The sequence below is a fragment of the Desmodus rotundus genome, chromosome 10 (genome assembly GCF_022682495.2).
Source record: "Desmodus rotundus isolate HL8 chromosome 10, HLdesRot8A.1, whole genome shotgun sequence".
In the NCBI taxonomy this organism is placed as follows: domain Eukaryota; kingdom Metazoa; phylum Chordata; class Mammalia; order Chiroptera; family Phyllostomidae; genus Desmodus; species Desmodus rotundus.
In genome coordinates this window covers 76,694,125-76,721,567 of record NC_071396.1, presented here as the reverse complement: position 1 = coordinate 76,721,567, position 27,443 = coordinate 76,694,125, and the positions used below count along the sequence as shown (strand labels likewise).

General features: G+C 44.2%; 1 protein-coding gene across 1 annotated transcript in view; it reads right to left on the bottom strand.

Annotated features, from left to right (window-relative positions):
- LAMA3 (laminin subunit alpha 3) overlaps positions 1-27,443 on the bottom strand; it is a 240,097-nt gene that overhangs the window by 172,427 nt on the left and 40,227 nt on the right. Inside the window, exons 3-6 of the mRNA XM_053912463.2 lie at positions 6,258-6,375; positions 5,422-5,540; positions 4,064-4,234; positions 1,291-1,382 (exon numbers count right to left, since the gene is read on the bottom strand). Coding sequence (XP_053768438.1) covers positions 1,291-1,382; positions 4,064-4,234; positions 5,422-5,540; positions 6,258-6,375 — 500 coding nt within the window. The remainder of the gene's footprint in view (positions 1-1,290; positions 1,383-4,063; positions 4,235-5,421; positions 5,541-6,257; positions 6,376-27,443) is intronic.

The window sequence follows — 27,443 nt, the reverse complement described above, 5'->3', positions numbered from 1 at the left end:
GTCCTCCCAAGAGGGGAAACTCAGACCTCTTCTGTTGACTTTACACCCCCGTGTGGAGCCGTTTTGTCTCAGGGTCTGGAACAACAGACCAACCTGTTCGCTTCCCTCTCTCTAACTCTGACCTGACATCTAGTAACCTCCATGGGACTACACAGGAGTGACGGGCTAATCATTAACAAAAAAGTCCTCGCTAGTTAAAGGCGAGTCAGTTGTTGGATTCACACTGCTATCTCAGACAGCACCACCTGATCCCTGAAGGAGGAGTGACAACACCAGGGACTGTTGCTGGTCTGGGATAAGGGCCCCACAAAGCACCCACATAAGCTGGGAGCTGGCACCTCTGCCTGAACACAAAACCAGGCCTGACAATGCACACACCTGAATCTGACCGAAGTGAAATGTGTCTCTGGTAAATGCTACTCATGAGAAAATGTAGACTTTAAATGAAACATTGAGAGAAAAGTATTACTGTACCTAGCATTCCAGTAATTTCCAGTCCTTAAAAGTATCTCTCGTGGTGGTAACACAAATGTGCAATTGCTGAACACTTAATAGTTAAAATCTATGCATCTTATTCTATGTGAAATATACTTCAATTAAAAACAAAACTGGGTACAACCGTGTTCGTAGCCAAAAGGTAACGGTAACCAGGTGAATGGAGAAACAAAACGTGGTCCATACATAGTGAAATATTACTCAGCGTCAAAAATGAAGGAACTGCTGACGCACGCTATAAGGTGGATGGACCTTGAGGACTTTATGCTGAGTGCAATAGCCACTCGTAAAAAGGCATATTCTGTATGATTCCACTTATACAAGGTACCTGGAGTGGTCAAATCATAGAGACAGAGAATAGTACAGTGGTTGTCAGCAGCAGGGGGAGGAGGGAATGGGGAGTCACTTAATAGGTATAGAATTTCATTTTTGCAAGATGTTCTGGAGACTGGCTGTACAACAATGTGAATGCACTTAACATTACTGAACTGTACAGTTAAACATGGCTAAGATTCTAAACTTTATATTATGTGTATTTTACCAAAATAAAAAATGCGGGCAAAGGATTTGAACCTGTATACCCCTGGTCCCACTAGATCCAGGATGACAAACAAGTGTTATTTCTCTTGGCAACACTAATCAATTATTTGTGCCTGCCTGCGGCACTGTCTGGCTGGGGTGAGGGTTGATGGGGGTTGGGGCAGGGAATTAGAGATATTTAATGGGATGCGAACATTCACTGAAACAATTAGACTTATTCATAACAAAACTAACAAATCTGTACAATGTACTCACAGTTTTTCCAGATTGTTTGCATTGCACACTTCAGCATGGCCGTTGCAAGCACACCGCCCACCAATGCTGATGTCCTTTATGCTGTAATAATACTATGCAACAGAAAACACAATGTGTCCATTTTACTGAAAAGCAACAAAAACTTTGTTTTATTAATCTTTAATGAATATCTATACTGGACCTGCTTCTCTTTCATTATGTTATCTTTTTTTAAGATTTTCACGTATTTATCTTTAGAGAGAGGGGTAAGAAGGAAGAAAGAGAGGGAGAGAGACATCAGTCACCCCCAACGGGGAACCCGGCCCGCAATCCAGGCACGCACTCCAGCCTGGGAATCAGATCGGCAGCCTCTTTTGGTTTACAGAACAGCGCCCAACCCACTGAGCCACACTTGAACCTACCTCAACTCCAAGGGAGCCACATTTGGATGTAATTTGTCTTATAAAAATAAATGCATTCCTCAATCAAATTTAATAGCATGATGCTGAATTTGTACCTTTTTAAAAACCAAATGCTTTAAATGCATGGAGGGAAATGGCCTTGGGAAAGAATTATACCCTTTAGCCGTTTGGAAAGAGATTAAGTGCTTCCTAGCTTATTTTTAAAATGTAAATCTGGGTTTTATAAGTTAAACATATTTATTTACCAAAAATAAATTTTTGAATAAGAAATTTTGCCCCTACGATGCACGTGCAGGCTTTGCGAAGGGAAAGAGTGCTTACAAAGGTGATCAGACACAGCGCTCTGAGGCTGGCCATCAGCAATTGCTGCAGCCTTGCTAGCTCAAGGTTAGTAAGGCCAAACACCGAAGTTCAAGCTCCAAAAGGCCAGACAGAGAAAGCTTCAGATCTAGCTGAGGCTCGGCCCCTAAGCCAGGCCACAAATATGGGTGGGCCATTGCATGGACAGGGCACACCTCTGGTGGGTTGCGGGCTACTGTGCTAGTGACCACAGGTGGCACTATGTGCCAGCTCCCTGACTTCTCAGGTGTGGTGGGAGATGCACGGGGTTTGGTGAGTAATTTGGGGGTTTTAGAATAATCTTTCTGTCATGAACATACCTGCCAGTGAGAAAGTCTTTGAATTCACAAGGATAAGAGGGTTTTGTATCTTTTTGCTATTGCTGCTGAGATTAGTCATCTTAAAGTGCCCTATTCACTCAATATTGGGGTTCTGTTCTGATTTCCTCTTTAAAAACTATCGAAGTGTCTAAGCTTCCTGGCAACATCTTACTTAGTCTGAAGGCATTTACAACCTCTCTTGTTAATGTGGATAAATTCAGTATTCAAGGGCTTTCTGTGATACGCTAACACTCAGAGGCTTCTGAGCTGGTCATCGTAGAAGTTTCTCTTTGCATATGTGTTAAGGGCTGCAGCAGCAAAAGAGAAGCACGAGATCAGCTTTCACCCCACAGCACTGCTGTTCCTCCATTCAAAGAAGCAACTTAGATTTGGGGATTTGAGATTATATGTTGTGCACTCCATTAAAAATTACTTAATAGAGAAGACTGCATTCACCTAAGTGAGAAGAAATATAAATACATAAGAGTACAAATCTTTCATCCTCCCAAAAGACAAATTTTAAAAACCGATGGTGAGGTACATTTGTACCAGGGCTACCAAACACTGGGAGAAATGGAAACACAGTCTGGCCACAGTTGACCAGAGAGCCCTGTCCTTCCTTGTAAATTCCATCCTCGGATCCAGGGCAGCTCCCACACACAGCAGCTAAGAGCGCTAACAGTGCAGGAGATACAGAAGACAAGCCACCTACACCCAGGACAACAGGACTGTTTGGGAAATCCTTAAAACTGTAGCAAAACTTACTTTTCTCTCTTCCTTTTCCCGCTCTCTAACATGACTTGCATAAGAAGGCAAACTCTATAAGGTGCATAGGTCACCTTCCATTCACCCTTCCAGGTCCATTCTCCACCTTTCTCCACCCTGCTCTTTGCCCTGAGGCTGAACTTCATGGGCTGAACAAGGGTCTCTTGCTCTCTGGCCTTCTATTGGGTTTCGGTCAATGGGAGGCACTTAGCAGGAAATCAGAGAGCAGGAGAAGAGGGAGCTCAGGGTATTTGTTCTGATGGTCCCCTCTGTGCCCAGGAGACAGGCTACTCTCCTGACACTAAGTGAGAGATGTTCAGGCTGTACATCCAGCACCGTGGGAGTTCCAGTGCTCACCAATATCTATGTCGCCTCTGCTTTGGCTAGACTCCATTACCCAGCCTCCTGCATCTCAGTGGGGCTATGCAATCAGTTCCTGCCCACAGAAGTGACCTGTGTGGCTGGGAACACGTGGGTCTCCTCTGCCCTCTCTCTCTTCCCTCATCTTCTGACCAGTTCAGGGGATCCAGGGAAGACTTGGAGGTCCTACAGGCTGCACATTTAAACTTAAAAAGCCTTGTTCGCTGAATGACTTTGTGGAGCCAATACTACCTGCTGAGCACATTAGAGTGTCACGGGAGCAAAAACTAAACCTGTATTTTGTTGAGCCTCTGAGACTTGGGGACTGTTTGTCATTATATCAGACTAATACGAGGCTGGCTGTCATCCTTTGCCTTTCATCTTCTTTGAATGTAGTCATTTTTCCTCAACAAGCAAACTTCTAATTTATGTCTAGTATTTCAGACAAAAACATGCTGACCTATGTGTCCTATGCTGACACTATTACTTGCTGTAAACATTACTTGAATGAGTTCAACGCAATTAATTTGATAAGCAAAAAAAAAAGTTTAAAAAGCTGCCATCTAGACACCTAAAAACATGACTCACCCTCCGAGTGACAGTTGGGTCTCGCTGTGCTTTGGAGATGAGGTGTCCAAGAAGGGTGTTGGTTCGGAGAAAACGCAAGCGTATGTTCGTTGCCTTGGTGAAATCCCTCAGAGTGTGAGAGAAAGTAAAATTTTTTGCGCCTGGACGACCATTTATCAAGGACACCACAACCTAAAATAACAAACACAAAGAGAGAGAAAAAGTCCTTTCATCAAAATTTAGCAGCAAGTAACTAAAAAGAACTCATACATCCCAAAGCACTAGGTTTCCTTGAGCCATTTGATGTTCGTAGGTGGTGTTGGATCTTGTTTACGTCTAAAAACATTGCTAGTTCATCTTCTCTTCAAATTCTAGCAGTCTGTTCTGAAAGCTGGGTTCTCAGAAGATGTTATCATTTCCTTTTCAAACCCTTTGTTCTATCAGTGTAGTTGAGGGACTGTAATGCTACGAAATGTTGAAAGTATAATGTTAAAATACATAGATATAAGGAAACAACTTTTCATCAAGCTGCATCAAAGAGACAGGCTAAGCTAATCAAAACCTCAAGGATGCTTAAAAAAGAATTTCTGCATTTAAAGTTGATAGTGAAGGAGATAAAATAGCTATACAAAACCAAGGTTTTATTTTAAAGCTGGAGGTAATGAAGTTCAAGTCCCAACCATTCGAGACATGAACCACTCACCACTCTCTGCAAGATACTGGATAGAGCTACTCAAGATCTTTCTGCCTAAAGAGGGGGAGACAGACACCCTTTGAAAAAGCTTATTTGAAATTCACTTCATGCTCATTACGGCCTCATAATTTCCGTGGAATTCTCTGATTTTCCCCACCTCTGTTTTTCCCATTGCCTCTAACAACAGCCTGACCGACTTCACAGGGGCAAAAATACAACCCTAAAGGACAACACTTTATTTTTTCCCAGATGGTGCTCACCCTGTCCAAAGGATCACGGATTAGTGCTGCCACATTCCCTTCATTGCGTTACTCTGCCTGGGATGATGTGTCTGGGAAGCAGTGGGAGGGGCTTCACGTCAATCACCAGCAACCCACTTTCTCAATACTCCACCAGAAAAGAGATGAAGATCTATGGGCCTTGAATCTGGAATCCTGACTTCCAGAGAATTAGAGACCTCAAATAGGATTTCCAACGTTAACTATACCTCAATTAAAAAAAAAAAAGAATTTGCAATCCAACTCATTCTGGGAGTATTCAATATGATTCTTTTCGTCCCAAGTACTGGTCTCCATTGTGACCTACGTCAGATCTCCTTGAAAATGCGAGCTCCACAATTATGAAAAATTTGATACCCATGTTCATTCCTGAGTCTCGTCTCTCATGGCTTCCCAAATTCACCTACCTCCCCATTTTCCAAAGGTATAATCCGGGAAAATTCGGTAGTGCAAAGCACATCATCATCTCGGGTGACAGCTGCATTTGCCGCCTGCCCAAATTGTTCCCAACAGTCTCTTTTAGAATCTAGAAAGGAAGCATTTAATGTTATCAAATAAAATGTTATCACATTGATGTAAATCTCTTAAGAAAGCTTATGTTTCCTTAAGAAAATACATGAATAGGGAAAGAACAGAGAAGCATTGAAGATTTTCAGATAAAAGCTTAGAATGAAGTTTTTAGATCGTGAAAGAAAATACCAAGCCATTTCAAGCCACTTGACTTTCAAAAACAATGTTTGGAGATGTGGTTCTACATCCTCACTGATTAAGCAACTTTACCTTCCAAGGGGCATTCATGGAAAACCCAGTGCCCTTGTAAGCCGAATTCCTGTGCACCTCACGCCGTCACAGGGTTCCTCACACTGCCATCCATCATTAGTGAAGATGACAGGGTCAAGGTAAGTTATATGAAATGCAGGATCCATGAGTGGAAGCTGGATCCTAATTCTGCATAAAGGGAAGGACTGCAGCAATGGCTCAGTTACAGGCGCACTGTTTCTCCCCAAATCATGGCAAGAACTGTTAACACAGGGGCATTTCAACCTCAGGTCTGCATGTGTAGACTTGCAGTTAATGCACACATGTTTGAGAGATAGGGCTGCTCTAAGGGGAACCCAGAAAGTTAGAACGGACCAATCCCTAACTAGTCACATGGAGAGACAAATTTCCTAGTTAAATCCAAAGTCTTATTCTGTTGCAAATAATGAAAATCCCTTATAACACAGTAGGCAAGATTACTTACGAGCAAAATACTGCCAAGGTGAGTAGGTGCTCCCAAAGTCTAGAGATCTTTCCAAGACCCAAAGATCAGGACGAGGAGAATTTGCAAACTTGATTAAAATATAGGCCACATGGAAAAGCTGATAAAGCAAAGGAGATACAATTATTAAAGTCACCTCGTCTGTCTATGACCTTGACTGTCTCTATGTGATGCTGATTCCTAAGTCAGCACATACACCTCTCCCAGGATCCAGATCCCATTCCTTCCTGTCTATTGGGCATCTCTGCCTGGGCTCAGTTTCTCAAGCCGACCATGTCCAAAACCAAAATTATCACTTTTCAAATCTACGCATTAACCTTTGTTACATCTGAATCATTATACCTTTGAACTTCAACTAGCTAACACAGCATTTTGAAGTCTGTACATTCAGAGAGTTCTGATGTCAAGCAGCAGTCAAGTACCCTCCCCCCACCCCAAACCTGTTTATTTAATAATTATGATTTAATCATTACTATGCTCTGGGTGCTATGATAAGCACCTCTCACACATTCTTGCCTTTAGGCCTCACAATAATGAGGATGAGGAAAGTGTGACTTAGAGAGGTTAAGTAACGTGCCCACATCTTGCAGGTGTAAAAATCCTGAAACTATGTGTATCCTACTCACTGACCATGAGCTGTGCCACAGACCTAATAGGTACTTAATATGTGACCTCTCTCACCTTAGGGGAAATGAATTGTCAGAAAGCTCCAAACATCGTTATTTCTAAATATTCAAAGTTTCCATTATAGGGACCCTGGAGGTGGGAAGCTATGTTATGAATAACACATCTTGAGTGTTATTGAATGCGATGGTTTTCCAGAGTTGCACTTTCTGCTATTGAAAATCCAAATAAATAAAATAGCCCCAATAGCTCAGAAGACCACTCTCTGTTTCGCTTCATCATGTGCTGAGATAATGTGTGATTCCTCTGATGCAGTACAGCAAAAATTCCGAATTGAGCAGCAGATGGAGACACCATGGGGGCCAGTCCACTTTTTAGATGAGCCTGCCACCCGGGCCTAATTTAATAAGCCCTTTGGTTCCACCAACTCATCTCCCAGCACCTATCAGAGAGGGCATTCCACTTCAAAATGTTTCCCTCCCCCACTGGCCGGTGTGGCTCAGTTGATTGGAGCATCATCCTGTAAACCAAAGGGTCATGGGTTCGATTCCCAGTCAGGGCACATGCCTAGGTTGCAGGTTTGGTCCCTGGTCAGAGTGTGTTAAGACAGGCAACTGATCAGTGTTTCTCTGTCACATCGATGTTCCTCTCCCTCTCTTCCTCTCTCTCTCAATGAGCATGTCTTTGGGTAAGGATAAAAATAAATAAAATAAAATGAAAAAAAAGTCCCCACCATTTTTGTCTTAGGAACCTGTTTATGTGCCCTGACTACTGGTAGGCTGCATTTCATTTTTTTCTGAGCCCACTGGCGCTGACACTCAGTGTTCTGGGTCATCTCCACTGCTGTGTGACTTGCAGCCAGTTCTTGCCAAGTGCTCCAGCTCCACAGGGCATCTCTGAGACTTGCAAATTCAAAATGTCACTGCGAGTCAGCATGAGTGCTGTCCAAAGTGGGCTTACAGTGGGCTCATGCATGTTAAACCAGCAGTTATGGGTTTATTCTCCTCTGCTTGATAATTTTAAATCATATGCTTTTTAAATGGCTCCTTCTGCTAAACTCCTGTTATCAGTTACTTCTGTTTGCTCTTTGATCATTCATAATATTTCAAAGCACACATGACCCACACTTGAGAGTCACTGATATAAACAAAGGCCCTTTATGAAGCTGGAAATCATGAGATGATGGAGTCACTAGAAGCATAAAAGCAATGGCAGGGTTGTGTATTTTCAGAGAAATAACATCTACACATACACACATGAGCCCACGTTTAAGAGAGTCGCTGAAAGTAAGTTCCAGACATCACATGGCAGCGTGTATCTTCCAAGAATATAGACATTTCTCTTTCATAAACTCAACATTTTGACACTTGATCAATTTTACCATCAATACAAAAATCTTATCTAACTCACTGTCCAGATTCAAATTTTCCTGATTCTCCTAATAACACCTGTTGTACCCTTCCAGTTCAGGATCCAGCCAAGGATTATAGACAGCACTTACTTCTGAAGCCTCCCTTGTCTATTTGAATCAAGAGTAGTCCGTCCGTGGTTTTGTCTTACCTGACATTGACATTTGAATGAGTCCAGGTCTTTCCTATCACAGCATGTTCTGCAACCTGAATTTGTCTGATTATCTTCTCGTGATCTGGTTCAGGGTGAGCATTTTGGCAGGATTACTACCTGTGTGACATGTCCTTCTCATGCCATCATGCCAGGGGCACATGATGCCAGGTTGTCCTCTTATCAGTGATGCTATGTCTGATCGCTTGTCTAAGAAGATGTCCGCCAGATTTCCCCATTATAAAGTCACCTTTTAAATTTTGTCATTAATAAGGAATCCACGGAGAGACACTTTGAAACATTTATTTTTATTAACTAAATTATAAACCTTTCCCACTATCCATGTAAAAATATAAATACAAATTATGAAAAATAAGTCCCAAAATAAGGGACCAAACATTAAATTTCTTTTGTGGCTGATGTCCACTTGAAACATTTATCTAATGAGCTAATTTCTTGAATGCTTTAATTGAGAAGGAAAGATGCAGATTGAGTGAAATTAAACTCCATTTTAGTAACCTTGTTTGAAAACATTTCACAAAATGAAGTACGATCCTCATAAAACAGTCAAGGCCAGTGATGAAAATACACTCAGCTGAAAAAGGACCCTGTTAATCCTGGTCCAAGGAGCACATCTGCCAATAAGCCGGTGAGGGCACTTCTTTCTTGTGGGTTTATCACCATTTACTAGAAAACCCGGCCCCAGCCCCATCAAAAAGCCTGTGTGGGGAGGAAAGTCACTTCGTCCCTCAGTTCCTCTTACTGTTTCCTAGAAACACCTGGTCACCTGCAAGGAGAAAAGGTAGATCACCCCAGAAACTTACAGGAAACATACATTATACCTTCTATAATGTTCTAGTCTCCTCCTCTTGGCCAATATCTTTCTGCCTAAAGATTATTATCATTTCTGACCTGCACTCATAATGGTCCCGTCCTACTTCTGCTTGTCATATCTATTTCCTACCCTGGGCCAACCTTTCTTTCACCCAGGGTAAGAAACTTTACTCCAGACTCTCTTTTTCAGAAGAAACCCACTGCGCTCCTGACAAGACCAGGCCACGACATGTTCCCTCAGTGTTTGGTCTCATAGGCCCTCCTCCAGCCTTTGGAGTAGCACAGATTCCCACTATTTACTCCACATGACAGCCCACCCAGGGTTTCAATACCAACACCACATTCCCGTAGGGTTTTTAAAAAGGGCATTAGGGTTCAGGTCAGCAGGAGTCAGAGGTTTAGGGAAGAACCTGGGAGGGAGAGAATTAGAGTCTCTCATCTCTCGCTTCCTTATTGAAAATAACCACAATATCCTGAGAAATAAAATCCCTAAACCGAAATTGACTCTAAAGATTTGGATCACTCGGACAACTTGGAAAATGACAAGCCACTATTTTTTAGTGGAAAATTTCAATAAAAATAATCAAAAGAGGGGGAAAGGGAAAACATATGCACCTATATTTTGTCACTGATAAATTCCTAACCTGGGAGAAAAAACTGATTGATGTCACTTAGCATGATTTCCACGACCTGTGGATGTGAGTCATTACTCCTTAAGGTGGACCCGAAAGTGCAGAACTTCAGACTGAAATGCATTATTCAAGGAAGCATTTTACCCAGGACTAACATCTTACAAATAGATTTGGTGGTGATTTAAAATAAGCTGAAGCCCACTGGGATTCAAGAACTCTGAGCTCTATTTTATATCAAGTCTTATACTTTATCTTACTCTCTGTAGTTACTCTCACTGTCAGGGAAATTTTTTTTTTTTTTTTTTGGTCTAGAGCCTGATTCTCCTTGTAAAATTCAGTTTTTCACATTCACACTTTTTTGCAAATTTATAAGAATATTAGGTATAACACTTGGTTCACCCACTGAACTAATAAGTAGCCTAAGAATTCGCTGACAAACCATACAGGACAATGGCAATGATATAGTCATGTTCTTCCAAGGCAAAGAGATTTAAGTAACTCAGCTTTAATAACCAGCAACCAAGCTATCTGAGTCCTCCTTCGCTATGTTTTTCTAGACTCAGTAATCACTAAACATAAATTGATTTCTATGGGTGACTTACACCCTGGTAGGCTTCAATGAAATATTTCTCAATGATGATTTGTTCTAAATCAGCTCCCAAATGATGTTATCATCATTTTTCATAAATCATTTCATATCTTCTATAATGTTCCAGTCTCTTCCCCTTTCTACCTAAAGATTATTATCATTTCTGACCTGCACTCATAATGGTCCTGTCCTACTTTTGCTTGTCATATGTGTTCCTTTCTCCCTCTGTTACATCTTCCTTAACTTCAGCATCCATGAGTTTTACCAAGGATGGTACATCAGAGTCTACTGGAGGCTAAAATTATCCTCTCGGCTGTGGGCATAATGAAGCAGCACAATTTACAATAGCCAAATACTGGAAGCAACCGAAGTGCCCATCAGCAAACGAGTGGATCCAAAAACTATGGTATATTTACACAATGGAATTCTACGCAGCAGAGAGAAAGAAGGAGCTTATACCCTTTGCAACAGCATGGATGAAACTGGAGAGCATTATGCTAAGTGAAATAAGCCAGGAAGTGAGGGACAAATACCATATGATCTCACCTTTAACTGGAACATAAGCAATAGAAGGAAAAAGCAAACAAAATATAACCAGAGACATTGAAGTTAAGAACAATGTAACAATAGCAAGGGCGGGGGTGGGGGGTGGGGGCGGGGACAGTGGGTAGAGGGGATTACAGGAACTACTATAAAGGACACATGAACAAATCCAAGGGGGAGGGTGGAGAGGGGGGAGGGAAGTGGGTTCACCTGGGGTGGGGTGAAGGGATGGGGGAAAAGGCATACAACTGTAATTAAATAACAATAAATAAATTAAAAAAAAAAAATTGACTCAGCATATTTTTTATTAGCCAGCATATATTTTGGGGGGAGAGGGGAATGAGCTTTAAGCTGAAGTGTCATTTCAAATCAGTTGGGTCACAGATTATTCTTCTTAGAATTTGCTCTTTGATCAAAAGCTGTCTTTTACTTTCTGAACTAAATCCCTCAGCATGCTAGTTCTCGAAGGGGGTGGTACCACCCTCTGGTGGGTGTTATTGGTTGTCACAATAACAAGACCAACAAGGAGACAGACCGTGTGTTTCAGAGGGGTCACCTGGACCCTGAGAAAGAGCACAGCCAGTTCTGGGTGAGGAGGCTGCTCTCCGGGGGCTTGGCTCTGACTGATATGAGGGACCTGTGCTGTGCAGAGTGAGGCTGGAGAGGGGGAGGTGTTTGCCTGTAGTTGGTGAGACTGCCGAGGATCTGAATGCTATCTCCACTTTAAGGATCTTGCTGGGAACAGAATGGACCTCCACCTTTAAAAGCTGAACATGCCAGCTTTTCTGGCACCTTCAGCAGGTAAGGCAGTGGAGGCACATGACCTGGACTCCGCAAATCACAAATCAGATGTCTCCTGTCCAGATTTTGCATGTAGAGCAAATGATACCAAAAGACAAGGGCACTGAAAAATTCTTTTTAGCAGCAACAAAGACAGCAGCAGCATCTGGCTTCTGGGGACAGTGGCTGATTGCAGCAGAGGTTACTGAGTCCAGAGTCAGACTCAGGGCTGCCTGTGTCATCAGCACCAGCCAGCATTCAGCTGTGGCTGTGTCCTTGCAGAGGAGCTGGGGTTCTCATTGTGCAGCTTTTCTTGCTTCTGCCCACCCTTTTTCTTTTTCACTGGTAAAGCCAGAGCTACCAAAGGGAACTCTCTTGCCTCTCCTTCCCTTCCCAAATTAACAAACACATTTGCACATCCTCTCCTTCTTCACTCTGGTCCAGTGGAACGAGGAGCCTCTTCTGTCAAAAGCCAATGCCTCCCTCTGTGCTCCGGATCCCATTCCCCTCCTGCCTCTGTTGGATCCTTACCATCAGCTTTTAAATGTCTCTTCCAACCTAAAGACAAGCCCTCCTCTAGCTCCACCCTAGCTCCTTCTCCCCATTACAGCCGCACATCCTGGAAGTTTGGCGTGTTGGCTCCTCCCTCCTTACCTCTCACTCACCCTCACATCTCTTCAGCTCAGCTTTGTCTCACCTCACTCCACACTCTGCTTCCCACCACTGACTCCAATGTATTGGGTTGGCCAAGAAGCTCATTTGTTTTTTTCCCATAAGATGGCTCTAGTAACACTTAGTTGTCTTTAACTTCAATCAAAACAATTTTGTTAAATTGATTGTATTGTGGCAGCTGTCATATCAGCATACATTTTTAAAAATCTTATCAAAATTGGTGAATTTTTGTGTAGCCATTTTAATATTGAAGAGGGAAGAAAATATGCAACATTGTTGGCATATCAGGCTTTATTATTTCAACAAAGGTAAAAATGCAACTGAAACTCAAAAAGAAAGATGTGTGCAGTGTGTGGAGAAGGTGCTGGGACTGATCAAACGTGTCAAAGTGGTTGGTGAAGTTTGTGCTGGGGATGTCTCACTGATCGATGCTCCAAGGTCGGTGAACCAGTTGAGAGTGATCAAATTGAAATGTTAATTGAGTACAATCAACATTATACCATGCAGGAGATAGCTGACATACTCAAAACATCCAAATCAATAAAGTTATTGGTAAAACTGAAAAATGTGTCTTTTATTTTATGGAAAAAAACTAATGGACTTTTTGGCCAACCCAATATATCCGTGGCCCAGACTCCCCCCATCAAATTCTGACCCACATTTCCAGATGGTTACTAATCTGCATTTTGCATCCACGTCAATGCAACATGACCCAATGGAAGCCTGACTCCAACCCCCTGGAGCCTGCCAACCCCTATTCAACCTGTAGGTCTCAGCGTAGCCTTCAATCTGGTTAGTTGTATGTATTTTACGCTTCCTGGAACACTGTGCTTTTCCTTTAAACCTCTCATCACAGGAAGAATTAAACATTCATAGCTCGAGTGCACATGGCCTTGGTGATACAGTACATGTGCCTGGTTCTCCCGCCAACTCACGAACTGCAACAGGAATACCTTGGCTACACGTAGCTGGAGGCCAGGGTATGGCCTGCACTTTGCCTGGATGAGGATGATGCTGGTAGTCAGCCAAAACCCTGCGGATTACTTGGCTTAAAACAGGACAACTCATGGTTACCATTGCTGTGATGCAACCGTGAATCCCAGCTGAACTCTGGGATCTAAACATGAGATGACCTCTTGTGTCCCAAAGACTCTGACTTAAATGCTCTGGCTCCCATGAGAACCCCTACCTGGCATCCCTCACAGCAGACAAATGTAGGAAAAAGAGTGATGCTACCGCACAGAGGAGGCCTGCGTGTGAAGGCTCAGAGCGGGACATGCTGAGCGAAGGCAGCTGGGAAGCAGAATGAAGTGGGCCTGATGGGTAATAGGAGGACTGGGTTTTGTGCCCAGCTCAGCAACCGTCAGGAGTCAGGTGACCTTGGGTGAGAGAATTCAACTTTTCTGAGCTTCAGTCCCTGAAATCCACCTCTGAGTAAGACTCTGTTACTTACAAGGGCAGGGATTCGTGCCTGCCCCAGAGCAGTTGGTAGTGCAACATGAGCCAGGGGCAAAATGTTAGAAAAATTTTCTAACATCTACTTCCTAATGAAACATATCAACACAAAACTAAATGCAGAGTCAGACTCTAGTAATCACAAAATATGCATTGCCACTTATTCTGGTCAACTGACTTGGCAAAAATCCCAAGGAACCATTGGAAATGTCCATGAGCACCTTCTCAGACCGGCAGCAGGAGTTCAGGGAGAAGTGATCAGGACGAGCCTTTGAAATGCAAACACCTGTGAGCACAGGCACCCCAGAATGAATTGCAGCCAGTAATTGAGATTTTGTTTTATATTCATTCTTACTGGCTAAGAGATGAAGGTACCTTAACTGCCTGACTTGTAGAAAGAAAGGACTGCTTCCACTTGAATTGCAATTCAGCTAATGGTATTTAGGGAATAATAAATCACCCCAAATTTGGGAAAACTTTCTGAGTTGGGAAATAATCATTTGGATAGCTTGATCTTGCTCCTGCTGGCTGCTCAGGTCCCAGGTTCTGCTTTACGAGGTTTGTCCAGAAAGTATCCAGCCACATAACATGGAAAATAGAGACGTTTATTGAACAAGATACAAGAAACACTGAACATAGGACAATGATGTCTCAGTCCCCTTCAAAGTGGGCACCTTGGGACCTCACACAGTTCTCCCAATTGCCATCAGCTGCTCTGTCATATTTTCCTGAATCTCATCAATGGTCTGAAATCTCTTCCCTTTCAAAGGTAATTTTAGTTTTAGGAAAAACTTTAGGAGAAGGTGATTTTAGTTTTAGGTTCCAAGTCGGGGCTGTAGGGGGACTGAGTCACCTGGGTGATTTGATGTTTCGTAAAAAATCTCTGCACAAGATGCATGAGCAGGCACGTCGTCGTGATGAAGCTGCTAATCACCAGTTGCCCATATCTGAATCATCTGAATGGTTTCCATGCAGGAATGTTCTAGCTTAAGGCAAAATTTGATGCAGATTTGTTGCTCTCCTTGCTCAGTCATTTTGAATGCGACAGCCACACAGTACACATGCTCACTCAATGGCATCTACTGCCCCCACTGACTAGTACAGTGAAGTCGTCATTGTTCATGCATGTGCATTCCAGTCCACTCTCCTTGGATGCCAGGTTACATGGATATCACACACACCATTCTCATTATATTAACAGTGGTTGGACTTTTTCTGGACAGACCTCATATATCCCCATGACCTTGTAGCCTCTGGCAAGACCTTTCCATAAGCCCAGCCCAGGACTGATCCCTTCTTGAAGCTTCTGGTGCAGACGGGAGCACAAAGGCCTGCGCATGGCCACATGGAGTTACATCTCATCATTATAGTTGGGTCAGAATCTAAGTTTCTGTTTAGGGAGCCTTAAAAGGAAATCCTTGTTTTACTTTCCTCCATTTCAGAGAACCAGTGAGGGAAGCTCTGTGCACCTGCCTTTTTGCCCTGCAACTAAGGACCTGAGGACACTCAGAGAGTCCCACACATTAAAACAAAGCCTGAGTCAATAGTGACAGGCTGGTTGCTTTACAATAGCAATCAACACCTAAAAAGCAGTGCTTTCGAACAATACATGTGTTTGTATCTCATCCACACTACAAGCCCACAGAGCGGAGGCTCTGCTCCGTGTCCTCCTCACAAAGCGACACAAACCAGTGGAGCCTGCTCTCTGGACCGTCACTGAGGCAGGAAGGAAATGTGGTGTGTGGTGCACCGAACCAGGCCCCACACCAGGCTTTCCTTCGAAGAGACAGGAAACCCGAGTGAGCTAGGACTGCAGTCGCCTGTGCTTAGAGGGCCCCGTTTCATATCAGTTTGGCCCCTCTCTCCAGCTAGGTCAGAAACTGATGGTGGTAGAAGTTAAAATTTCTGAGGTGTTGGATTTTTTCCCCCATGCTGCCCACACTGTCCATAGAGGACGAACATGGCTGAGAGAAGACAGGCTCAATTCTGGACTCTGGGCTAAGCTAGGGGGCAAAATGACAGTGCAGTGCTCACAAACTTAAGTGTGCATTAGGCGCACTGGGGAGCATGCTAACATGCTGAGATACAATTCAGGAAGTTCAGCTCAGGATGTGGTTCAGAAAACTCTCAGTCCATAGGTCTGCAGTAAGGCCTGGAACCAGGGCCAGCTAAAATGTGCAGGTTGTGCAGAACTTAGAGCAAAATGAAGATACAGGGGCCCTCGTATAAAGGCAGGAAAAAAGTGCCTTTAAATCTAAAATATATTTTTCCCTTTATTCCAGTTCCTCTCTTGACTTATCATGGTATTTTTTGTTTGCTATTTAATGTTGTACTCCTATAGGCAAGGGGATTCTAGCCCTTTGGGAGGGTAAAGAAAGACCCTCACTGGTACCAGGGGACCCCAGCCTGCTACTGGTTGTGTATATGCCAGGATTCCCTCCCAAAAGCTGATGGATTGACATAGCATGGCATGCCATGCCCTGGCCAGGAACAAGGAGGTCTATCTCCCCTTGCCATAGGCCCATTGCCTTAACCCAGAAAGACAGGTGACTCCTGAAGGACCTAAACCTCTGCACTGGGATGTGCTTGGTGCCTGGATGCAGGCTCATCCCTGTCAAGTCACCCACCACTCTTCTACCTTGGGACAGGGTGAAGCTGCCGTGCCCCTTCTCTGCAAGGTGTGCATGCAGCCAACCCTCCCTGCACCTGCTCCCAGACCCCCGCCAAGGGAACAGGGCAGCAGGGTAGAGGAGGGATCGAACTCGGGGAAAGCAGGTGGCTGAGAACCTGTATGGAAAAGGGAATACGCTCCATTGTCCCATTGGACTTGACTCATGAAACACAAATTCAAATGTAAAATTATTAAGAATTCTAAGATGGCATTAAGCTCCAAGCATGGGTCTCCCTTCTGAGCTCAGCAATTAAAAGACTAACTTTGAGAAACACTGACCTAGAGACAGTCTCACCCAGGGGAAGCAGGTCATCGAGAGAGGCCCCAACACTAAGGAGCAGAACAAAAGGTGGAGACTCTGAGGGTCAGCTCTGCTCCAGGCGGGAAGCTACTCTATGTTCTAGAATTTGATATCAGGGTCCCAGTCACAAACTATAAGCTTTCAGATAACTAGTAAAATCAAACAGACAACCAAAACACCAGTATTCTAAGATATAGACAAATGATAGACCAGTAATTTACAACCTTTTTTGTCCCATGGTATACATAAACTAATTACCAAAATTCTGCAGCACACCAAAAAATATATTCTTTGCTGATGTGACAAAAAAGAAAAAAGGCATTATTTGATTCATTTACACTGGACAGCTGTTGTTGTGTTGGCTGTTGTCATTTTTTTATTTTTCCATCTAAGGGAAAAGAGGTCAGTTTCCCTCATTAAATAGTCAGGTATTGCACGTTTTAAAACTTTTTGTGGCACACCGGTTGAAAATCGCTGTGATAGACTGCAAGGGGTCACCAACCATTCCCATTTGCCTGCACTCTCCTGGTTGTACTATTGAAAATCCCGCAAACAGGGGCAAACAGGGGCAATTGGTCTTTTTGTCTTTGAAATACTAATGGAAAGGCCACTTCCTTGTGAAATGTCCTGAAAGCACCCCAAAGAAGAGAAATGCCTCCCTCCATGGTGGTTACACTTATCAGGGTGTACGCTAATCCTTTACTGGTGCATCTGACTCCCACAAAGAATGTGAAATCCCAGGAGACAGGGAGAGGTCTTGTCACAGAAAAGAAGGGTGGAGAGGACCCCGCCGCTAGGGTGTGGTGCAGGGGCCTTGAGCATCAAGACAGCTCAAGAGCAGCCAAGTGCTGCTCACTGGGCTGGAAACCCAGGGTTGCTCTGTGACCTGGGCCGCAGCTTAGTCCGAGGACCTGGGGCTCCATCTGCTGGGCCTAGGGTCCTGAGCCAGAGAAAACGCAGGGCCAAGCAATAGGAAAACTGGGCATGTGGTTACAGTGGCAGGTAGGAGGAGAAAAAGGTGGCACCGGTAAGATATTATCAAGTAGGATTATTATAAAATAATAGTGAGGAGAAGGATGAGGAAAAGGAAAACTAGCATTTTTTGAGGATTTAGTGTGTGACGGGTACTAATGCTTACATGTTTTTGTAGCCTTTACAATAACCCCTGTATATTGGTAATATATTATCTCTACTTCATAGATGCAAAACAGAAGTTTGGAGAGGAAGCAGAACACGTCTATAGTCACACAGCAAGTAGGTAACAAAGCAAGAACCCCAGCCCGCATCTGATTCCGAAGCCTGAGCTCTGATGCCATCAGCGACCCTGCTGTCGGGGACAGACACAGGGCCAGAGAGGGCTGAAGTGGGGAAGTCTGGTCCTTTCCTCAAAGAGTCTTCACTCCATGGGTGGTTCTGCCAGGGCCAGAAGTTACTGTGCAGCCTGATTTTCAGACCCCATGCATGCCATGCTCAAGAAAACCAGAAACAGGAAATATAAAGAGTTACCTGGCTGTGAGGACATTTGGCCCCATCTCCAGCCTGTGTGTTCCTAGCACAGTGTCCGTTATCACTCACAAGGCCAGTAGAGAGGTTCTGTCGGCTCGTCTGGGACCTCATCCTCTTGTATCAGGGTTCTCGCTTCTTCATCACTGCCTGTCCTGCTTCTGGCTCAGCCTTTGCCTTGCTGTTCACCCTTCAGTGAGGCCTGCTGGTGAGCAGGGGGTCCTGCCAGAGTGTGGCCCAGAGGCCAGCAGTTGTGGCATCACTGGGGAGCATCTTAGAAATGCAGAATCTACAGGCACACCTGCCACCTTCTGAGTCAAAGTCATTTGAATAGATAATCCAAATGTATGTAAAAGTTTGAGAAGCACTGGCCCGGCCCATGATATATATGTTTTTTCCCATTAGTGGGTGCATTGTCAGCGCTGCTCTGTCTCCTCCGGAAACTTGGTCTCTAGTGAATTTTAAGTCAATGAATTACCTCTCCCAAGAACATTAGCCCTTTCAAACTTTAGCCTCAGCTAAAGAAATTCCAGGGGCTTTTGAACAGCCTGCTCTACATCCTGAAATTACACTGTGCCAACAGCTGCCAGACCATCTCTGTGGAGAGATTTTCCTGAAATGGAGTAAACGTTTTCTCCATATCATAATTACAGACCAGGCTGGGGGAACAAAATAAGCATCTTCAGGTAGCCAAATTACAGTCTACGTGTACACATCTGTCTTCTATAGGATAATACACAGGGCAAGAAATTTCAGCCTAGAGCATCCTTTATTAAGCCCCAGTTGTTCTCCAAATATGCAGTATCTCTTAACGAGAGCACAAATCACGGCTAGGAAGGGGCCGGTGTGGGTGGGAAGGGGTCCTGAAAGAGTGCCCGGAGGAGACGTTATGAGTCACGACAAGAATGCTTAGGGTGAATCCCCATACGCTTAGAAACACACCCCCTCTCAGCTACCAACCCACATGCTATAATCCTGCTGCCACTGGAAACACTTAGGAGCAAGAGAAAAAATATCTGGGAATGAAATGGTATAATAACTAATGAGCCCTTATAATTAAAAAGATACATTTGCTCTGGGAGGCAGAAATGTATCAAATCAATTTTAAAAAGGGACGGCTGAGTATTGTAAAAGAAAAATTATAACCCAGTGTGCTCTTCAAATGGCTTTAATGCTTGGCCATTGCACTTGATGTTGTTAAGAGCTTCTGGGTGACAACCCACTCAGAACAAAGAAAAATTAAAAACGAAGCCACAGAGAGCTTTCAAAGGCTTGTTTTCTACAGAATCACACTGTACTTCTCAAAATGACTCAGAAATGTCATTTAATGCTATAAAATGAGAAATATTTTATATGAATATACAAATCTTCCCAACTTAGGATAACCATAAAGTAAGGCAAAATGAGTCTTGACAGTTTGTTCTGAGTAGCAACCAAACATATCGTATGACTGGAACAGAAACCGGTTATATTTTACTGCTCCACCAATACATTGCACGGATTCATCCACATCCCCTTTGAGGTGGGAAGGTATTTACAGCCCTAAATCCCAAAGGATGTAAAAAAACCCACCAATATGGAATAACGAAAAGTCAAAGGCAGACAAACAAAAGGTGTAGAAGGAAAATTATCAGTGGGGATGAAACTGAGCCCACGGTGAAGTCCGCACACAGCGTGTACCGCCTGCAGGCTGCGCGCTCTGCACACCTGCGTGGCGGAGCCCTAAAACCGCTTCCAGCAGCCAGGATAAAGCCGGAGACATGACCCCAGTGTCGTTTTGCTTGTTAATGCCCCAAAGAAGCACAAGCATGGCCCTTCGAGGGGACACTGGGGAAGGTGATGGCCAATATCCTGAGACAGGGCGGCCGTTACACCCACGTGGGCCACAGGAGTTTTATTGAGCCCAAGCTGAGGCAGGATGGGAGCAGCGTGAGCCCTATCCCGGCACAGCAGCCACGGCCTGCCCTGCAGCAACACTGCCTGGTGCAGAGGCCCCGCCCACCCCTCGCTTGCCTGTGACCCTGAGTCGGAGGTTATATAATCCTGGGAGGCTCTGTAGCACCTCTGAGCTTCAGGTTCCTCTCCTGTGAAATGGAACCCACCTTGTAAGGTTGTGGTGAAGGTTCAATGAGTTAACACTTGAACGGTACTTACAACAGTTTCTAGAATGGTAAGTATGTTAGCATTAAATTCACATTACAGCTGCCTTAATAACCCTTACGTTTTTTATTCTAAATTATTCACCTTGTGAAGTAAGATATCATTTATCTTATTCCATCTTGTGAAGCAGACCTTGAAGAATTTTCTAAGACTTATCAGCTTATCTACCACAAAGAAGGAACAATATACCTTCTTCCTACCATCTATTTTTCTAAATGTTTAAATTCATACTCTAAATATATATAACCAAAAGTCCAATTTTTTCATTATGTTTCAAGTGATAAATACCTTACTATCTATTGCATATGTATGGCTTTTGGTATGTAAGGGATATATGTAAATTGGGCAGATATAGTTAAGTAACTCTCGGTATCCTCATTCATTCATACATGAAACATGCATTTACTGAATTATTTTTATATACCAGGCATTCTCCTAGGTATTGGGGACATAGAAAGGAACAGAATGCTGTTTTTTATTTCATAATTATAATTCATTTGGTTCCTTCTCTCTCTCTCACACACACATGCGCACATGTATGCTCATAGTATACATACTTTTTAAAATTTTCCACTTAGTCACCTCTTCAATATTTCTTTTTATTCTTTCCCAGATGACAAGTGGGGGGATTTTGGTAAATCTCGATCAGTTGGAAAGCATCCTTTGCAAGCCGGAGTGCTGGCTGTCACTCAGAGCCCCAGCTGGAGACAGATGACTTACTAGAACACAATGGTTGAGGAGACTTTGCTGTAGCAGCTATTTACAAAGGAGTGGCCAGGGGTTAGGGAAGCCTTCTCGTGATGGAGAAGCACCTCAGAGCTAAGAACACCTGAGAGTCTTCCCCACCTGAAGGGCCAGGAGAGGGAACAAATACTGGAGTCAGCCCGAGCTGGAGTTGTTAGAGCAATGTAGCTGCCAGGAACCAAGACCCTTGATAGAACAGAGATACTGAACTCCACAGGGGGAAGAGATGCCCCCGTCTTGCTTTCCTCCCTCCCTCTGAGCTGAGCACCTGTAGGTGCCAAGCTCCGACCTAAGCCCAGGGGCAGGGGTGGGTGGAGTCTCTGGGCCCTGCCCTCGAAAGGTCAGCTGCTGTGGGCAGTAACAGGGCAGAGAGTGGATGAAGAGAGGGAGGGAGACTGTTTGGGCCACAAGGAGGCTTGGGGCTATACTCTTAAATAAGTAACAAACAGAACTTGGCCTGTATAACTAGAGCTGAGCCAGGGAAGAGACTTGAAGTCCCAGAAAGAAGAGGCAGACTTTTCAGGATGGGGCGCAATGGGCATCGATAAGTTTGCATTGATAAGAGAAGTTACAGTGCACCCTCCAGAGCAGCGCTACTCAGTGTGACCTGCGGACGGTTTGCTGCTCATCTGTGATGAAACAAGGACTGACATGGGGTAAGTGTGCAGAAACCGTTGTAACAATTTGAGAGAATAAGTTTAGTGAATCTAACTTTTTTCATGAGGCTTGTGTTTCATATGCCTTTATCCTTTATTTTTCATTTCACTTTTCTAAGATTTTATTTTTATTGTACTTTGCAAAGGTTCTGGTCTGTGACAGATTAGCACAGTTACAGATGGTTTGAGCAGCACTTCTTGAATCTTAATGTACAAGCAGTCCAGGTGGGGAGACTTAAAAGTGCAGGTTCTGATTGTCAATAGGTTCGGGTTGGGGCCCAGACTTTGCACGCCCAACAAGCTCCCAGGGGAGGCCAGTGCAGCTGGTCCAAAGACCACACCCTGAGCTGCAAGAATGAGAGCCGCCCAGGGGGAAAGCTGGCAGGGGACGGGGATGTGAATGCAACCCTGGGTTGGGTGATGGTTTGTGTAGCTTTGGGGAAAGTAGGAGGCCAGCAGCACATGGACTGCAAAAAATGGACAAAGGAAGGAAGGAAAGAGAGCAGTGCCCAGGACTTAGTGGCTAACTGGCAAGAAAAAAGAGAGTTTAAACAAGGCTCTGTGTGAGAGCCATAGCAACCTACTAACGGGGACAAGCCGGGGCAGCCCAGGCAAGGTGTCAGACCCACCTGTCTAAATACCAGGCCTGTTCAGGTCCAGCCCTGCCCAGGCCTGAGCAGTGTTGGGGCCATGCCCTTGCCCTGCAACACAAGAATTTGCAAAACAGCTGTGCCCAGCTGCCTGTCCTCGACTCCCTCCACACTCATGAGACTGGACTCTTGCTTTCCTGAGCTCTGCCTCACCTGGGCCAGGCCCTGCACCCTAATGCTAACTGCCCCCTGCTCTGTCTGCCTGGACCTCTGAAATTCATGCTGCTGTGCCATCTTGGATTGGCAATTCAGATCCTGAAGCAAGAAGAGCACTGCATCTCCTAGGTCCTGGCTCCCTGGCCCTGGCCTTCCCCTTACACCTCAAGGAGCACACCTGGGACATTGCATGCATATACAGGTGTTCTAGGGAGAGTGAGAGTCAGCTGAGCTAGGAGGATTGTCAGAGGCAAGATACAGAATTAAATGTTCCATCCGTTTGTTCTATGATATTGAGAAACTCTAAAGGTAAACAATCTCATCAATCAAGGGGCTTAAAGCCTATGAAAAAGTGTGTCACACACGATGTATTGAATCAGGAACACCTAAGCTGTAGAATGTTTACATCCGTGGTTTGAGAGTCAAAGAGAGGAGTGCAAATAGCACAGGAGCTGGCTCTTGATTTAGAGACAAGGAGCATGACACATCCGTATCCGCAGGCTACACGAGCAAGGTGAAGTTCTTGCAGAAAAGTGACAGGAGCTGCCAGGTGGGATGTGGGAAATAAAACCCAGCCCTCTCGTCCAGGGAGAGATGCAGGAATCCTGGGGAGAGAGGATGCCCACACTGCCTGCATTTGAGGCCCCTCGGGCCAGGGCTGGTGGACCCTGGTGGACCCTGGTGGACCCTGGGCTCCTTCCAGAGCCCTGACACTCCTCCTGGCTCAGCCAACCATGGCTCTGGGAACGGAAGGGGCAACCAGGGACACCCATCCTGAAGGCTGGCAGTGACCACAGAAAAGGTGGTGGTTTGATATGGTTTTAGTTTTTCCCTAAAGGAAGGAATGCAATGGAAAAATGGAAAGTGAAAAAGCAAAAGTGAAGAGAATCATAGAAATGAGAAAAGGGAAAGAAGGGGCGTCGGGAAGAAAAAAAATAGAGTTCGATGATGTAGGAAGTCTCCAGGGTCCCTGGGTGAAAGGAGGGGCAGGGGCTGTGTGGGGCGGAGGTGGGCACCCTGGAATACAGCAGGCAGAGGAGGGGAGCACTGGGTGAGGACTCCTCAAGTCTATATTTAACTCAGACTCTCTTTGGGACCTGTGAAGAATTGACAAAATTTGGTTTTTCCTTATATATGCTTGCCATTAATATACTAGGAGAACAGCCATGATTTAAAGCCAAAATATGCTTAAAATGACAAAAACTTCACAAAGGCAGAAACATAAAATAGTTTTCAAGATAAGCTAAGGAATAAAATAGGTTTTTTTAAAAAAAAAAACCCTGTTTCCATTTACTGGGTATTTTCTGATTCTGTTGGCAATTAAAGATCACTAGCAGGCAGACCTCATTCCAGGATGAAAGAGTCAGAGCCTTTCCCGGGGGCTGGGGGTGGACAGAGGCCACCTGGAAAGCTGTCTGTAAGCTTTGTAATCAGTACCTCATATCCCACCAGAAACAATTGTTCCTTTTGTCCTCTCTGTATTGAATTCTTCTTTTTTCCAAAGGAAAAAAATTTCCCAGTGAACTTTATTGTCTAACTCTGAAAGTAATACATGCTCATTAACAAAAAAGAAATACAGACCTGAGAGCTAACATGGATTGAGTTCATAGAATGTGTGAAGCATAATTCTAAGAGATTTTTCTGTCTTATCTTATTAATTCCTCACAACAACCCTAGGAAGGTGGAACTAGATTCATCCCCAAATTTTGTAGGAAGAAACTAACCCCAAGATATTAATTAGACAGTCCAGTGTCACATGGCTGTAGAGCTGTGGAGCCAGATTTGTACCTAGGTAATAACCCAGAGATGTTGATCTGAGTTACGCTGTAAATGGAATTTTTTTTATTGCTGTTCAGTTACAGTTGTCCTGCCTTTTCCCCATTGCTCGCTCCACCTCAGCCCTCCCCACTCCCACAGTCAGCCCCACCCCACTGTCCATGCCCGTGAGTCCTCTGTTCATGCTCCTTTGCTTGAGCCTTCCCCTTCTCTCCCCCACTTCCCCCTCCCCTCTGGTCACTGTCAGTTTGTTCTTTATTTCCAAGTCTCTGGTTCTATTTTGCTCATTTGTTTGTTTTGTTCACAGAAGAAAGAAAAACCACCAATAATCCCACCATCCAGAGGAAAGCACTCTCAGTATTTTAGCTTCTTTCCTGACTTTTGTCTTTGCTTACACCAAGAAAATGTAATGATATCATACTATATGTACAGTTGACATATAATTTGATTTTTTCTTAACAATTTACACTGACATGTCTTGTGTCAGTAAAGATCCCTCTTTGGCATCGTTCTAGTGGCTGCCAGTTAATCCACTGCATGAATCAGTCCCCTTTTACTGGACATGAAGTTGTGTCCCACGTTATGTTATTTTGAACAATGCTGTAAAAGATAGACTTGCTCAAACGTTTTGAGCAATGATCTCATTGTTTCCTTAGGCTAAATTCTTTGCAGTAGTAATTCTGTGACAAAGACAGATAGTAATGTTTACTAAAATCTTTCATTTCAGAAAAGATAAGGCAGCTTGAGCTCATCGGAACCCTAGACGGGGGCAAAAGTAAGGGTGGGTGTCAGTGATGATTTCTCTAAGTAACAATGTCCAGGTTTGTCTAGTACAGCACAGAAGTCAAAGCACATCCACACACACTGTTCACAAGCGTCTCTAGCCATAGGCAGTGCCGTCCTCCCCAGACTCACAGGTGGGGGCCGGGGCCTGCCAGGCCCGACCCCAGCCTTCCCACGTTCTATGCCTTGACCAACTTCATATAACCAAAGGCTTGCACAGCAACTGGGGCCCTTTCCAAGGAGAGAGTGACTTTCCTTCCTGGCCCATTTTCCACACAATTCATTATCAGTGCCATGGCATGCCCTCTTCCTTCTATCTTGTTGGCTGCATGGCCAACCCTCCGAGAAGGAGGCTCAACCTTTTCTAAAACATACCTAGGGCTCCGATTCTGTCTATTTTTCTCTTGCAAGCATGAGCCATGCTCCTGCGAGTCCTCAGAAACAACCTCGTGTGCGTGTTTGTTGTCAAACTCTATGAAACACACACGGTATGAGCTGATTCCGTGGTTGGGGTGGCGGGGAGCTCCCCACAGTGCCTCTCCCTAGACCACAGTCTTCGCCTTTCCACAGGTTGCCAAACTCTGGCTATCACCCTTGTGCAAGAAAGATCCCTCTGACAACTTTATGGTGGGACATATGTGAATGCCTGTCCTAACAGTGTGACCCAGGGCTACCTGGTAGGACTTATCCAGGAGGTCATGGTGATACCTTTTTATCACTTGGTCATGTTAACTTCTACCTATAGAGATTTTGAAAGAAAATTCTAGAATAAAAGTGTTTCTGCTTCCTAATAAAATTTCTATCCCTGCTTCTGTCTCTTGGAATTATGTTGTCTGCCTACAGCTTGCTGAGTGTTTTGTAAGGAAACATATTTAACTCATTTTGTGTTATGTTTGCTATACTTGTGGTGTTGGTTATATGGAAATTAGCAGATGTAAATGTTAGGGATTTTTAAAAACTAAAGCAGAGCTGTTCATGGTTATAGCAAGACATATAATCCAATGAGATAATATGAAAAAAAAAGCCCTGGAATTTTTCTTTCCATTTCATTCAGTATATGCCGAGGACTTCACATATTCCAGGACTTTTAAGTCCCATGGATACAAAGAAGAATACTATATGCACAGCCCTTGACTTTAAGGAGCTCCCTGTGTACTAAGTGTTCACAACTTAGTGATGCAGACGAAGCGAGGGCCTCAGAGTAAACAGAAATAATATCAGGGTGCAGGGGAGCAGACAGCCAGGGAGGGCTTCCAGCAGGTGATTCCTGAGTTCTCTTGGGAAGGAGATAGCCAGATCGGGCAGGGTGGGAATGTACCCCAAGAGCCATGAACAATAAAACAAGACCTCAGATCATGGAGTATTTAGAGAATTAGAAATAGGCTTCTACTGATGCAGCATAGAGTCTGCAGGAGAAAGTGGCATCTAGAGAAGAGCCTGGTGAAAAGGCGGGAGCTAGACTGTGAAGAGGCACATATGACACGCTAAGAACCTTCAAGTTTATTCTGAAAGTACCATATTTTTGGACTATAAGACGCACCCCCCCAAGTTTGGCAAGTTTGGGGGGTGCGTCTTATAGTCCGAATGTAGCTTACCTGGCTCACTACAGGATTTCTGCTTTAAAGGATGTTATTAAATATTTCACCACATTTTTTGCTTCAAAATTTTTTTTCCTATTTTCCTCCTCTAAAACCTAGGTGAATCTTACGGTCTGAAAAGTATGGTAATGGAGACCCACTAAAGGATGTTAATAACAGGGACAAGGACATGTCCACATTTTTGTTTCATTATGGAAGCAATGAGAAGACCACCAACCTTAATTGTTTCCAATTTTTCTCATCTCACCATTAGTGATTCTGTTCCTCCCAGGCTGACTACAAACCAAGGTTAGCCGAGAGTGGACACTGTGAAGTGAGTTAGAAGACTGGTGAACTAATCGCAGGAAGAGCTGTCAAGGTCCAAACTGGGGTAGCGTGGTATCGATGGAGAGGGGAGGCCAGACTCCAAGATGTGAAGGAGCCAGATATAATGACTAACCAGATAGTAAAGAGGGGTGGGAAGGAAAATGGAGGGATGTGA